The 16258-nt window shown below is 36.4% G+C and overlaps 1 protein-coding gene and 1 long non-coding RNA gene across 3 annotated transcripts in view; one reads left to right on the top strand and one right to left on the bottom strand.

Moving 5' to 3' along the window:
• The window catches only part of LOC141374880 (uncharacterized), a 64991-nt gene that overhangs the window by 43287 nt on the left and 5446 nt on the right, over positions 1–16258 (top strand). The window lies entirely within an intron of this gene.
• BDP1 (BDP1 general transcription factor IIIB subunit) overlaps positions 1–16258 on the bottom strand; it is a 90841-nt gene that overhangs the window by 36887 nt on the left and 37696 nt on the right. For both annotated transcript variants that reach the window (XM_073905371.1, XM_025892865.2), the window contains exons 16-25: positions 15638–15729; positions 14738–14933; positions 13841–13953; positions 11325–12507; positions 10075–10262; positions 9025–9247; positions 6212–6390; positions 4155–4359; positions 2936–3072; positions 50–251 (exon numbers count right to left, since the gene is read on the bottom strand). In XM_073905371.1, the coding sequence (XP_073761472.1) occupies positions 50–251; positions 2936–3072; positions 4155–4359; positions 6212–6390; positions 9025–9247; positions 10075–10262; positions 11325–12507; positions 13841–13953; positions 14738–14933; positions 15638–15729 (2718 nt within the window). The remainder of the gene's footprint in view (positions 1–49; positions 252–2935; positions 3073–4154; positions 4360–6211; positions 6391–9024; positions 9248–10074; positions 10263–11324; positions 12508–13840; positions 13954–14737; positions 14934–15637; positions 15730–16258) is intronic.

The following is a 16258-nucleotide window of genomic DNA, read 5'->3' on the forward strand; positions in this document are numbered from 1 at the left end:
TCTTGACAAAACAGAGCCCATTGACAAAAAGTGTTTTTTTCAAACTTACTTTTTGAAGGAGATGAGTGTCAGAATCTCCTGGCTGCAGCAAATTATCTTCTGGCTTCCTTGCCTCACTCTGATCTGCTCTGTGTTTTTCTATGCCTGGTTCCTCTTTCTTACCATGTGCTCTTCCCAAATTTGGTTTAGCCTTTTGGAATTGCCTTCTTACCAAATGTGCTACACTGGGAACAGACCTTTTAGGTTCATGTCTAGAATGAAGTACAAATCATGATGAAAAACGAAAATCAGAATTCCTTATTGATAGGACAGCTGTTATATCAAACAATTTTGAACACAAACCAATACTATGTTCAAAGGACTATATATAAATTGGCTTTAAAACCAAGCACATAAAATGAAACCACACATGCTGATAAAAAGAATGTAAAAGCTTTTATAATTTCCATTTTCTGTACATTCTGGAAAATAGTTTTCAGTAATATTAATCTTTTTTTACTTTCATTCATTGATTCTGGTGTGTAATGTCATGGTACTTTAAGTAATTTTCGGAGAAATAACTAGATATAAAAAAAAAGGCCAGTAGTTGAACATGGATTTCATAATGGTACTTTATACAAATATCTTCAACTGGGCTCTGAAGCATGAACAAATATACAATGGTCACAACATCCTTGATCCTTCTGGTTCAAGACCAGACTTAAAAGCCAGAGTCCATTATCCCATCACAGACCTGTCAGTTTATGGAAAAGGGTTTACTGACAGCCAGTGTCATAGGACCTCAATATAATGATTTTATATCTGCCAAATCAGAAAAAGACAAGGTTTAACATTCGATAGAGTAGGTATAGCTCCCAAGACAACCCCTGAAGAGCTATCTTAAATTTTCCTGGAAAATATTTTAATAACTGGCAAGGATCTGAATTCTGAATTGGGAAGTTTAAAACTAATATAAACCTGGATATTATAAAGAAAATTAGGTATATAAGTATCTATCAGGAGTTCTCTGAAAGATCTATATTAAAGACTAATCTTAAGTAGTATTTCTAATAAATTAGTTACATTTCCAAATGTTCCAACTATGCTAAGCTCCTCTGGCAGTGAAACACAAGGAAGTTAACAGGAAATCCTAACAAGGTTATGACGCTGGCTAAATACATTCAAATGTAGGCCAATGTATTTAGGAAAATAGATTATATTTAATGTAAGCTATTTACAGTCAAGTGTGATTCTACAAAAGCAAGTAAAAATAAAATACATATATAAACCTAACGTGCTACTTGAGTCAAAAAGGGACAAGACAATACTGGACTTAGGAACAATCTAATTTTAAAACTATAAAGATTTTTACTCTGAAGAAAGTATCAGTCATGATAAAGTGAACAGCTGGAATAAATTTCATGAACAGAAAAAGGTTTTTCAAAAGAAAAAAAGGGAGGTAGGGTGGGGTGGAGCATGGGTTTCCATAAAGAAATTAAAAGTTTGATTTCTCTCATTAAAAACACAAGTTCAGCATAAAATCTCTTGAAACATATAAGGTTTCTTTCAGGAAGGTCTGCTTATATAACTACACAAATCTGCTAGTCTGAAAGTCATAAATTCTGAAAACTTAAGTTTAAAAACTAATTTACCAGTGTTATTTTGAACAAGCCATTCAAATTCTCTTGGTCTAACTAGTCAATTATAAATGAGAGCATTAGGAGAGGCTGACCTTGAAGGTCACTAGTCTTTAAAGGCTCAGTAGAGTCAAAATCAAATTCCTTACAATGGTCCTATATAATCTGTCATTCTCCCTAGTCAGCCTTTACCCTTTCCTACATCTGCTACTCCCTCTCTTTCCCCGTTTCATACTAGCTCCCTTCACGGTTCCTCAAACAAGCCAGGCATGCTCTTTCCTTAAGTACTTTCGAGCTGCTGTTCCCTCTCCCCTTAAACATCCCCTGGGCCTGCTGTTCCTTCACTTTTGGGTCTTCTCTCTAGTGGTACCCTTGCAATGAAGCATTCTTAGATCACTGATAATCAAAATGTAGTATTAAGGTGCCTGGGTGGCTCAGTTGGTTAAGAGTCCAACTCCTGATTTTGGCTCGGGTCATGATTTCAGGGCCATGAGATTGAGGCCTGCATGGGGCTCGGTGCTCAGAGGGGAGAATGCTTGAGATTCTCTCTCCCTCTCCCTCCGCCCCTCTCCCTGCTCACTCACACACATGCACCTACATGGGCTCGCTCTCTCTCTAAAACAAATATTTTTTTAAAAAAAGTAGTATCAGTAATAATAAAGCAGATTGTAAGTAATTAATAAAAGTGGTAGAGTACTGAAAGATCTTCACCTTTCTAGTCTAACTCATTTAAAAGATACTATTCTTACCATTTGGTTTGGGACACAATTCTAAATATAGCAGATACTAAGTACCTGGTAGCAATTCCTACTTACGAATTTTAGTCAGTAGGATATAAATTTCTAAATATACAAAGAACTTAAGAACTTCTGTCTACTACTAAATTTTGGTTTTGGTTTTTTTTAAAGATTTTATTTATTTATTTGACAATGAGAGAGAGAGAGAGAGCACAAGCAGGCTAAACAGTAGAGGGAGAGGGAAAAGTAGACTCCCCGCCGAGCAGGGAGCCTGACGCAGGGCCGGATCCCAGGACCCTGGGATCATGACCTGAGCCGAAGGCAGACACTTAACCATCTGAGCTACCCAGGGGCCCCTAAATTTAGTTTTAAAATAAAAAACGAGGAGGCTCACCAAACTTTGTACAGAAATTATAAATTAAGAGAATATCAATCATGCAACTCTTACAGCATTTGAAGAAGCATATTTAAAATATTGTTTCATAATTATTGTTTTATCCTTCCACAAACTTTCTTGATGTCAAGTTATCCAAACTTTATCTTTAGAAAGTTTTACACTTTACTGATTAAAAGCAAACTCACCTCATCTTTTCATCTAAAACATTTATTTTGTTAAGATGAAGAGGTTCTACAAGAACCATGTGACTCTGGTTTTCATACTGTGACTCTGAAACTTTGGAGGATACAACTTCAATTTCAGTTCCAATTGGAGAATTTGGCTAAAATGACAAAAGAAAAGTACCATTTTTTTTTACAACTGAACACACCTCCTAAAATATTTCAATCATTTAGAAAGGTATTGAGTTCTTCAAAACTAAGAGTCAAACTAGGTATGCAATGTTCATGTTTTGCTGTCCAAAATAAAACTAATTCAGAGAAAGTTTCAATTATTGCAATTATGTTTACAGAACACTTCAAAAACTAAATAATTATCTGTTGTGAACAGCCACCACCACCACCACCCCGCCACCAAAAAAGTTTAATGATTTTTTCCCAAAAAGTCTAATGATTTCTTCTGGGGATAGGGATGTTTCAAATAAGGATTACAATCGCTCTCAATCTAGATTTTTCCCTTGGTAGACAGAGAAAAAGAAGGACAAAGAAACAAGATCTGTTGAAAAGGGCATTACACTACTTAGATTTATACCAAAAGATACATCAATAAAAGACTGGTTAAACTGTCAAACAGCAGAATGTTATGCAGCAATGAAAAATGATGTATCTCCATACATCAAGTACCTGGTAGCAATTCCTACTTATGACATACAAAAAGTGACTTAATATATTAAGTAAAAAATAAGTCACAAAATACCATGTACACAATGACTTTACTATTTAAAAAAATTATTTTATGTTTCGGTAATCTCTACACCCTATGTGGGGCTTGAATTTACAACCTGAAGATCAAGATTTGCATGCTCTACCACCTGAGCCAGCCAGGTGCCCCAGAGATTTTATTACTTAAGTTTACATAAGTGTACACATATGCATGCATGGAGATATACCCAGTAAAATATGTCAGAAGGTTTTCAGGGGTTACCTCAAGGTAATAAGCCTGGGGTAGTCATTATGATATTTTGTATTAATTGAACATTTTCATAATGAATACGTTCATTAGTTAGGAAAAAAAAAATCTATTTTCACTTAAAAAAAAATCCAGAATGGTAAATCTGGAACAGAACTAGATATGTTATATATTCATTGATGAGAGTGTCAGATGCCTATATTCTAAACCCAGTCTGAGCTGTCATTTCATATTTTAACATGCATTAAAAGGCTCAATTACATCACAATAACTCACCACAGTCAAGAACTTTTTAATTTCATCTTTTTGTACTATCGTTCTTTCTTCCTTAATTATGCCTTCAGCTTCACCTTTTTCTATTTGCCTCTGTCCAGTCTTTCTTATGTTTGGTCTGGGTCTCTGAAATCGGCTCCTTACTGTTTGAGCAGTTGGGATAACGCTTTCCTTCACTTCTTGCTGGAAAGTGCTTGTATTATGAGCCCTAGAAGAGAGGACAAAGAGAAAGAGAGGGAACTGGACTGTAAAAAGATGAAAACTACTGTAAAGACAAAAACTGAACCTTCTCTAACAAACTATAAAAAAATTTTGTATCATTTAAGGAAAATCAAATTACTTTAATGATAAATATATATTCTTTTATTTTTAAAAAAATAGCTATTGGGGCACCTGGGTGGCTCAGTTGTTCGTTAAGTGTCTGCTTTCAGCTCAGGTCATGATCCCAGGATCCTGGGATCAAGCCCCACATCGGGCTCCCTGCTCCGCAAGAAGCCTGCTTCTCCCTCTCCCACTCCCACTGCTTGTGTTCCCTCTCTCGCTGTCTCTCTCTCTCTCTAATAAATAAATAAATTCTTTTTTTAAAAAAAGAGCTATTTTAATCCTCAAAAGGTAATGAATTTTTTTTAAAGATTTTATTTATTTATTTGAGAGAGAGAATGAGATAGAGAGAGAGAGCATGAGAGGGGGTAGGGTCCGAGGGAGAAGCAGACTCCCTGCTGAGCAGGGAGCCCGATGCGAGACTCGATCCCAGGACTCCAGGATCATGACCTGAGCCGAAGGCAGTCGCTTAACCAACTGAGCCACTCAGGCGCCCAAAAGGTAATGAATTTAAATAATGTACCTAGAAGATTCAAATTCATGGAGACAGAAAGTACAAAGGTAGTTGCCGGGGAATGGTGTGGTCTTGTTAATGGGTAAAGTTTCAGTTGGGAAGATGAAAAAGTTCTGAAGATATATGTGGTAACTGTTGCAAAACAATGTGAATGCACATTCTTGTGAATGTGCATTAATACCACTAGACCATATACATAAAAAATGGTTAAAACAGTAAATAAGTCTTCTACTACAATTTTTTTTGTAAAGATTTTATTTACTTATTCGACAGAGAGAACACAAGCAGGGGGAGCAGCAGGCAGAGGGAGAGGAAGAAGCAGACTCCCCACTGAGTAGGGAACCCAAAGCGGGGCTGCATCCCAGGACCCCGGGATCATGACCTGAGCTGAAGACAGACGCTTAATCGACTGAGCCACCAGGCCCCCTTTTACTATAGTTTTTAACAAGATAATGAATACAATCTTTATATACATGTATTTTTAAATGCAATGGTTTGTATAAAACCTTAAGCAGCTAATGGTGAATACAAGCAGGCAAGCATTAAAAGGTGTTAACTCAATGTTGATTTTCTATTTCAGGCAGTCTGACACATGAATAAAAATAAACCAAGTATTCTTGGGGTGCCCTGGGTGGCATAGTTGGTTAAGCATCCTACTCTTGGTTTCAGCTCAGGTCGTGATGTCAGGGTCATGAGATCAAACCCTGCATAGGGCTGTGTGCTCAGCATGGAGTCTGGTTAAGACTCTCTCTCCCTCCCCCTCTGCCTCCCTGAGCACTCTCTCCCCCTCCCTCAAATAAATAAATAAATCTTTTTTAAAATAATAAAAAAGAGGGTGCCTGGGTAGCTTAGCTGTAAAACATCTGCCTTCGGCTCAGGTCATGATCCCAGGGTCCTGTAATCGAGCCCACATCGGGCTCCCTGCTCAGCGGAAAGCCTGCTTCTCCCTCTGCCTGCCACTCCCCCTGCTTGTGTTCCCTCTCTCGCTGTGTCTCTCTCTGTCAAAATAAATAAATAAAATCTTAAAAATAAATAAATAAATAAAAATAAAATACTAAAAAAAGATAAAAATAAACCAAGTATTCTTGGTATTCACTTTTAAAATACATTAACACATCTTAGTAACAATGAAGAAATACTTGAAAGAATCCTCTCATATTTTAGATTTTCCTTTTTTTTTAAATATAAATATATTTTATATTTTCAAAGAAGTATCACTGTTTACCCTGTAGAAACAACTAATTCCTTTTCCTGGGCCTGTGTAGGCTGAGACAGCTCTTTAGGATCACAAGAACTCAAAGGTGAAAGGTCCTTTTCAGTCTGTATACATGGTAATATTATAGACTCCTCCTCCCTGTGACCTGATATGTCTTTTTCTCTTGATGTCATTAGGGAAGCCACACCCTAGAAGGCAAATAAGAAAAATTTCACTGAGGGTTGATAAAAGTATAGGGAAACAGGAACTTTCATACACTACCAGCAAAATAAATTGGTAAAGTCTCTGTAGAGGACAACAACGGTATCTACCAAAAATTTTAATTCTCAGCAAATTTACTTCTAGAAATGTATCTTACAAAAATACTCAAGTAAGTATATGGAAAAGTACATACAAAGATATTAATTATACCCATTTAAATAGCCCCCCAAAAAAACAAGAACAAAATCAAAACACTGGGAACAAGACAAACCTATCAGTATGGTATCAAATAAATTATAATTTGTTTATAATGGAATAGTCCAGAGCCATTTAGAAGATAGATCTGTATATGCTGATCCAAAAATATGTTCACAATATTATGTTAAGTGAAAAAATGAGAAGGCAAGTTATAATGCCATTTTTGGAAAACAATGGAAATACCCACACATTTTATTGTTTATATAAATAAGTATCTATATAGAAAAGGCTGGGTGGGTATATTCAAAATAACTACATGACTGATTAACTTGGGAGGTAGAAATGAGACATTATAATGGACTCTCACTTTTTAGATTACATATTTTTTCAATGTGAAATTTTTATAATCAGATAGATAATCAATAAAAAAAGATATATCTTTTTAAAATATAAGATCAGGCAGAAAAAGTACAAATTTTCAAGCATTGTAAGAACTAAGCTATTTTATCTTATTTGTTTTTAAGTGGGCTCCACACTGGGCTTGAACTCACGACCCTGAGATCAAGACCTGAGCCAAAATCAAGAGGTGGACACTTAACCAACTGAGCCACCCAGGGACCCCAGAACTAAGCTATTTTAAAACATAAAAGAAGGGGCACCTGGGTGGCTCAGTTGGTTAAGCATCTGCCTTCGGCTCAGGTCATGATCCTGGAGTCCCAGGATCGAGCCCCGCATCGGGCTCCCTGCTCAGTGGGGAATCTGCTTCTCCTTCTGACCCTCCCCCCTTCATGCTCTCTTTCTCTCTCAAATAAATAAATAAAACATAAAAGAATTTAATTCCAAAATTGCACTTTTTAAAAAATACATTTTAATAATTTTTATGAACTTGTCTTTATTATTATTAAAGTATAGTTGACATACAATGTTTTATGTTTTATATGTACAACACAGTGATTCAACAATTATATACACCACTCAATATTCACCATGGTAAGTATAGTCACTACCTATAACCACACATATGTTACTATATTATTAACTACATTCCCTATGCTGTACTTTTTATCTCTGTTAGTTACTGATTTCATGACTGAAAGTTTGTGCTTCTTAAAAGATCTTACTTTTAAGTAATCTCTACACCCAATATGAGGTTCGAACTTACAACCCCAAGATCAAGAGTTGCATGGTCTACCAACTAAGCCAGCCAAGGGCCCTGGGAAGTTTGTACCTCTTAATCAATTCCCTTTTCCCCCCAACTCCCCACCCCCTTCTCCTCTGGTAACCACCAGTTTGTTCTCTGTATTTGAGTCTGTTCCTGTTTTTTTGTTTTATTTTTCAGATTCCACATGTAAGGGAAATTATATGGTATTTGGTCTTTCTCTGACTTACTTACTTCTCTTAGCATAGTATTTCACTTGACAAAATGGACTTCTAGGCCCATCCATGTTATTGTAAATGGCAACATCTCATTCTTTTTTATGGCTGGGTAATATTCCATTGTGTATATATATATATATAACTTATCTTCTTTATCCATTAATCTATTGGTGGGCACTTTGGTTGCTTTCCTATCTTCTCTACTGTCAATAATGTTAGGATAAACATAAGGGTGCGTCCATCTTTTGGAATTAGTTTTTTCATATTCTTTGGGCAAATACTCACTACTAGAAGTACTGGATATAGTAATTCTTTTTTTATTTTTTGAGGACCCTCCATACTGTTTTCCACAGTGGTTACACCAATTTACATTCCCACCAACAGTGCATGAGGGTTCCTTTCTCTCTACATCCTTACCAACACTTGCTATTTCTTGTCTTTTTGACTAGTTATTCTGTCTGGTGGGAGATGAGAGCTCACTGTGGTTTTGATTTGCATTTTCCTGATGATTAGTGATGTTGAGGATTTCTTCATGTACCTGTTGCCCATCTGTATGGCCAAAAAAGTACTTTTATATTTAGAACACTCAACTTGCAAGTGTTAACATTTCCATTCAACATTTTTGATATTATATCACACAATCTTAATTTGTTATGGAACAAGTTAACAAAGTAAATAAAACATCTCCTTTAACTCCTATCAAGCTTTTAACTTTTTAATTCACCTTAACAACAAAGTAAAATAAAGAATGACTATCAAACTCATTTTTTCTGTGAAGAAACTAGCTGCATCATTTGGCTATGATCACATGATGAATAAAGGTCAGAACTTAGATCCCAGGACTCTTAAATTCCTTTCCATGACATACTTGCCCATCATGAGATAAGATTCTTACAAAACCACATGGAATGGTGAGGCACAGTAAGTATAACAAGACTAATACCACATGCAGTAGAAATTATATGAGAAAATATTTGTTAAATGTTAACCCCAGCTGTTTAGCATAATAGCTAAAACAAAGAACATCCACCTTGAATAGCACTCACATGTTGAGAAGGGAGACTGTTCATCTGGTCACTGCCCTGCTGTACCACAACGGTCTCAGTATTATCAGTTTCCAATTTCTTCCCAGATACATATTTTTCTGCTTCTGTAGTCTCTCTCTTTAAAGTTGCTCTTGCTAAGTTTGGTTTTGGTCTTTTGAATCGACTTCTCACAAAAGGTGCTGGTTTAACTTCAAGTGGCTTCTGCTCTTGAGGAAGAGATTTGCTTTTGGAAAAAAGATTATTGAACGTTAGAGTTGAAGGGGCAACAAGAATAGAGTCTTAGGACAACTTGAGAAATTGGCAGGAAATATTAAATCTAATTTTTTTAAAGATTTTATTTATTTATTTGACAGAGAGATAGCAAGAGCAGGAACACAAGCAGGGGGAGTGGCAGAGAGAGAAGCAGGCTTCCTGCCAAGCAGGGAGCCCAATGTGGGGCTTGATCCCAGGACCCTGGGATCATGACCTGAGCCGAAGGCAGATGCTTAACGAATGAGCCACCTAGGTGCCCCTAATTCTTAACAGGAAAAACAAACTGGACTATTTGGTAGATCCTAAAATATATGAGGAGTACAAATGAAGTATAAGCCTATCATCTGTGCAAAGAGGAAATACGGGTTCTCACAACCATATTAACTTAGGAGTATGTGTTACATACAATTCTGATGTTAGTAATTCTCTCAATCTACTGTCACAACGACCTCAAAATTCTCTTCCAAACATCCCAAAGCTTAAAATCTGTAACACTATGCTATAAATATGTCTCGAAACCTTACTGATAATCTGATAATATAACTTTAGATGCTTTGTCTTGGGTGCACAGGTGGCTCAGTCAGTTGAGCATCTACCTTTGTCTCAGGTCATGAGCCCAGGGTCCTGGGATCAAGCCCCATATCGGGCTCCCTGCTCAGCGGGGGGCCTGTTTCTCCCTCTTCTTACCCTCTCCCTGATCTTGCTCACTCTCTAATAAATAAAAATCTTTAAAAAAAATTAAAAATTTAAAAAATAGATGCTTTGTCTTTAAAAGCACATAGACCAATATACTTGTACCTTAAATTAGTATCTGAAAACTGCTCTGGAACATCTGGAGATAGCATCCCCCGGTCTTCTGTTTTATCAGGTTCAGAAGTCTGCAAAGAAGTCTTCAAACAACTCAAGTGACCTGACAGTTCCTTTTCAGAATTTCTTTTTTCTTCTTCAGGTGTATGCACCATGGATAGTACTTCACTGCTAACGTTCTGGAGGAATAGTCACAGGAAATCAACCACAGTAAATCAGCACAAATGGATAATGCCACAACTGTGTGAACTTCAAGTAACTAGAAACTTTTGGGTTTTTTAAAGATTTTATTTTTAGGTAATCTGTACACCCAACGTGCAGCTCAAACCTACAACCCCAAGATCAAGAGTCACATGGTAAAAAAAAAAAAAAAAAAAGTCACATGATCCCCCAACTGAGCCAGCCAGGCAACCCCACTGGAAATATTTTATAAATTTTAGGGGCACCTGGGTAGCTCAGTCACCTGGGCATCCAACTCTCGATTTTAGCTCAGGTCATGATTTCGGGGATGTGAGATCACGCCCCAGATTGGGCTTTGTGCTGACCATGGAGCATGCCTTAGATTCTTTCACTCTCTCCCTCTGCCCCTACACCATTTGCACTCTCTCTCACTGTCTTTCTAAAATAAAATAAAACTTAAAAATTTAAAAACAAAGAAAAAAAGAAAATTTAAAAGTGGAGTGGGGGTGGGGGGCACCTGGATGGCTCAGTCAGTTAAGCATCTGACTTGGTTTCAGCTCATGATCTCAGGGTTTTAAGATTCAGCCCTATGTCGAGCTCCATGCTCAGTGCACAGTGTGCTTGGGATTGTCTCTCTCCCTCTGCCCCTCCCACTCACTCTCTCTAAATAAATAATCTAAAAAATAAAAAAGTAAAAATAAAAGTGGAGTGGGACAGGAAATAAAAACTGAGAGAGACATTTGGTCAAAAGAAATAATTCTAATGCATGTTCATACTAGAGTTACCATTAATTCAGTCCAATTCCCTACACTCCTTTAGCTAAGAGTAACTTCAAACTGACACTAAGAATGGTAACTTAATACACAATTAAATTTTTTTTTTTTTAAAGTGCATAGTTTCTATAAGGTCCTAAAACAATTTAGGGCTGCAAAAGACTTTAAGCTTTTAGAGATTTTAAATGTTGTGGGATTTAAGAGCAATAATCACGGCTTTTATTCTGATAATTTTTCTCTGAAAAAGTGTTCAAAAACAGTTTTTCTAAAGAACAGAAAAAGACATACTTTGGTATTTAGTGAAGGCATAGTGCTGCAGCAACTACTACTGCTCTGCATTAAATCTGTGTCCGTTTGTCTTGAGGTCCTAGTCTCTGCTCCATTTTTCCTTAGAGAAATATCTATTTTTCCAGTTTTTTCCACATCTGCAGCCATTTCTTCAGGGGCATTAATCTCTTCTGATCTGCTTTTCTTCAGGGAAATGTCTCCTCCAGTTTCTTTTGATTCCACCTCTGTTTCTTCAGTAGCAGTCATCTTTCCTGATACCTCTTCCATCAGGGAAAGGTCTCTTTCTCCAGTTTCTTTCAAATCAATCTCCCTTTCCCCCATGGCACTGATACCCACTAGTACCTTTTCTCTCAGGGAAGTTCCTTTTTCAATTTCTTTCCAATCTGTCTCCATTTCACCTTGAGTCTCGACCTGTGGGGCCTTTCCTTCTGTGCCTATTTCTCTTCTTTCAGTTTTTTCCAAATGTGTTTCTCTGTCCTCAGTAGCATCAACCATCTCTGGTACATTTTCCCTTACAGAAACCTCACTTCCAGTTTCTTCTAAACCTGTTTCTACTTCATCTGTAGTGCTGACCTCCAGGGCATTTTCCTGTAGGGATATTTCTCTTCTTCCAGTTTCTTCCAAATCTGTCACTCTTTCCTCAGTGACATCAGACACCTCTGATATAGTGTCCCTTGGGGAAACCTCTCTTCCAGTTTCTTCCAAATCTGTCACTCTTTCCTCAGTGACATCAGACACCTCTGATATAGTGTCCCTTGGGGAAACCTCTCTTCCAGTTTCTTCCAAATCTGTCACACTTTCCTCAATGACATCAGACACCTCTGATATAGTGTCCTTTGGAGAAACCTCTCTTCCAGTTTCTTTCAAATCTGTCTCCATATCCACAGTGCTGTCCCTCATTTCTGGTATCTTCTCTCTGGGAGAGTTGTTTCTTTCAGTTTTTTTTAAATATGACTCCATTTCCTTAGTAGTATTAGCCTCCACTAATATACTCTCCCTTGGTAAGGTTTCTTCCACTCTCGTAATTTCTCCCAAAGGCGCTGTGAATTGCCCAGATGTAACAATCTCCTCTGACACCGCTTCCTTTGAGAAAATTTCTCTTCTTCTAGCTCCTCTTCCTATATTTGGCTTTGGTTTCTGAAATCGAGTCTTTAGAACTGGGACTTTATTATCCTCTTGAATACTATATATTAAAAAAAAAAATACACATTTTAAAGCATACTGTCAGCTGAAGAAAGGATGGTTGAGAAAATACTACTGAAAGATGAGGAATTCTCAAATAAAAAAATAAAAAATTAAGAAAGCCTCAGGTATCTCTGGGTAAAACCTAAAAATTAAAGGAGAGGGGAAAAAAAAAACCATGTTTTGAAATTACAAATTTTTAAAATAAATATATCTAATCACAGAGAGACATGGATAAAGAGAAATCTATCAATAAGGTCAAGTAGAGTAGTAGTCAAATGGCTCTGAAGAGTCTCTAATTGTCATCCACACAATCCTTCCCAAATACTGGCTAAGGGTCTCCAGTCCTCTGCATTGAAGTTAGACCAATTTATGTCTACTATTCCTACCTCCTGGCACCTCCTATCTTTTATCCAGACATATGCCTTGCCATAAGAGTTAAACAACACATTTATGTGGCCAGATTTGACCAGAATCTAAAATAGCCAGATTGAAGTATGATCTGAACAAGAAAGCGTAAGAAAGGCCAGACTTCAAATGTAAAGATTGATAAAATACAAGTAATAGTTGAAACTACATAGTAATGCACACAAGTCCACTATTCTGTTCTCACTACTTCTGTGTACATTGAATATTTCCAAAGGAAAAACATTTTCCAAAGTATACTAATAATTCCATCGATTTTGTTTGGTACCCTCCAGAGGGGAAATAACAAAAGAAAGAGCCACATGTGGCTAGGAGAAGTACTGGGTTTCTATATATGGGTTTTATAAAAAATTTATGTGAACCTTAAATAAAGGTCATATGTGGATCAATCTAATCCCAAAGAAGCAAAGAGAAGAAAATAAGTTTCATTTCACATTTGGACACAGACATTTAATCTAACATGTATGTTAATTCAGGTCTAATTTATGATGAGTACATCAACTCATCAAATCACGAGTAACTGAGAAATTAACATGAAAGTTATGACATAAGGATGCCTGGGTGGCTCAGTCGATAAGCATCTGCCTTCGGCTCAGGTCATGATCCCAGGGTCCTGGGATTGAGCCCCCAGGTGGGCGCCCTGCTCTATGGGAAGCCTGCTTCTCCCTCTCCCACTCCCCCTGCTTGTGTTCCCTCTCTCGCTGTGTCTCTGTCAAATAAATAAATAAAATCTTTAAAAAAAAAAGAAAGCTATGACATAAATTGTCCCAAAAAGTGAAGTTATGTTGTGAATATTATGTAATTTGATACACAAATATTAATCTGATTTGCTTTTGAAAAATTGATTAAACATTTCTAAAACTTTATACAAAATTCAAAGATTACATAACCATTAAGATGATGCTTACCTTACACATTCATTAACGTTCATTTGAAAAAAATTATCTTCTTTCTCAGATTGTAATGTGATGTCTTCAAAGTCAAAATTTTTACATGACTGATCTTCTACTTGTTCAGGACTCTTAACAACAAACACATTTTTAAGGTTTCACAATGAAACACTCATTTATAAAAAATTGCATTGAAAATTTTCTCCAATTTGAGTACAGGGAAAATGGTAAACATTTCAAAATTATAAAATTATATTCAAAGGACACTTTTTTTAGTGTTATTTAAATATCTTTAAAAATTTCACAAGCTACACCTTCCACCTTATCTCAAAGCCCCCATTCTTTTCCTCTTATCAGAAAGCAAGTTACAGCGCTTCAGTTTCATCTATTAGAATTATTCCCAGGGGTCTGTCTTCTGATTAGTATCATTACAGTACAGATCTTGAGAATTATAAAAGAAATTCAAATCTAACTATGATCTGAACTCTTACCCTTATCACAAAGACTAGTTATTATGTAAATAACCTAAAACTCATCATCTTTGTTCTTGGAATTCTATTTTAGTAGGAAGCTTTTAACATTTTACTGTGTTTAAGCCAGAGTTAAAATTCACATATCTAGCTCTATTTTCAAAAAGGAAGCATAATTCAAATACCTAAATGATGGGGAGGGGGAGGCAAGTCAAACCCGAAGTAATAAGATCAAAGCAGATGCTCCATTATGTAAATGCCCAAAATCTAGATTGCTGCGAGTTAAATGGCTTTACAAGTAGCAAAGCTGCTGGCTCTGAGATTTTGGCTTTAAATTTAATATACAATGAACACAACTGTACAGTCATGCCATTTATAGAGGGAGGTAAAAGAAGGCTTAAGTACTTGTTTAACAAAAAAAAATGGCAAGAATCAGAGTACTTACATCTCTAGTAATACAGGATTGACTTTCATTCTTTTTTACATTAGCCTCAATTTTTTCCTGTGATGCAAGAATTTCTTTTCTTTCAGCAGCTTTTCCTACATTTGGCTTTGGCCTTTGCAATCGACCCCTCATTAGTCGTGCTGGTCTGACAGCCTTCGCTTGATCATCTTCCTGCAGACCAGTTTTTTCACTAGAACTACAAAAGAATAGAATTATGGTTATTCTGAAGTCACATGTTTATTTTCAGTATTCTCTTCTCCAAGGTATGAATAAGTAAACCATTTGAAATATAAAAATAATTACAAGTGTCCTCAAATACATCATCAAAGACACTCTTGTTTCTACACCTTAACGCTTTCGGACAGACATAATCCTGGAACCCTAACTATAAAAATCATTTCATCACAAAACTGGAAAAAAATCTATATTTGACAGACACTTAATACCATTCTCCACTAAGAATACTAGTTTGTAACGTACACCTCCAGGGCACTAGACAAAGATTATGGCATAAATGTACAGTCCAGAATCCAATGGTTCAAATTAGTATTAGAATAAGATCTACTCTGAATCTGCATTCCCAGGGAAATATTACCTTTTGAAACCTGCTATACATAAAATTATCCAGAAATATGAATCTTAACAATTAATCTAACAAGACTTTGTTAAAATCCTGTTAGTAAGTTAAGGAAGAAATTTAATTGCGAACCCAATGGATCCATATCATAATTTATTTCTCCAGTAGCATAAAGATCACTACTGAAATGTTTCAACACACCTACAGTTAAGAGAAGACTTAAGTACACTTAACGGAAATAAAATTCAGACATTATCAAGTACAGAACTTATTAGAGTCATTCTTAAAAGCTACTACTTTTATTCTACTTCCTAAATACTTACGTAGATACAGTCTCAGCTTCTGGGTTCTCTCTCTCTGTATTCCCCATTCCAGAAACGTCCAATGTATTCACTTTATCCTTTTCCATATGATTCTATAAATTCAATTTTTTACATTTTATTGACTTAACATAAAAAAGTCCAAACTTCGTTTAAATGGAAATTAAAACAATGACATTTCATTTTTTGTTCTTCTAAGAATTTTATAAATCATCAATGCAGCTGTGAACATTATAAAACATATAATCCCATCTATTAACTGACAGGAACAAAAATTGGTATATCCTTTCTGGAAAGCCTTTTGCCAATATGAAATCAAGAGCCTAAAAAATGTTCATACTCAGGGCACTTAGGTAGCTCAGTTGGTTAAGCATCTGCCTTCAGCTGGGGTCATGATCTCGGGGTCCTGGGATCAAGCCCCATGTTGAGCTCCCTGCTCAGAGGAGAGTCTCCCTTTCCCTCTGCCCCTTCCCCCCCACCACTTGTGCACGCTCCCTCTCTCTCCCTGTCAAATAAATAAAATCTATTTATAAAGTGTTCATACTGGGGACACCTGGGTGGCTCAGTCGTTAAGCGTCTGCCTTCGGCTCAGGTCATGATCCCAGGGTCCTGGGATCGAGCCCC

The sequence above is a fragment of the Callorhinus ursinus genome, unplaced genomic scaffold, assembly GCF_003265705.2.
Source record: "Callorhinus ursinus isolate GAN/ISIS: 27379988/994484 unplaced genomic scaffold, GSC_fseal_2.0 scaffold23, whole genome shotgun sequence".
In the NCBI taxonomy this organism is placed as follows: Eukaryota; Metazoa; Chordata; class Mammalia; order Carnivora; family Otariidae; genus Callorhinus; species Callorhinus ursinus.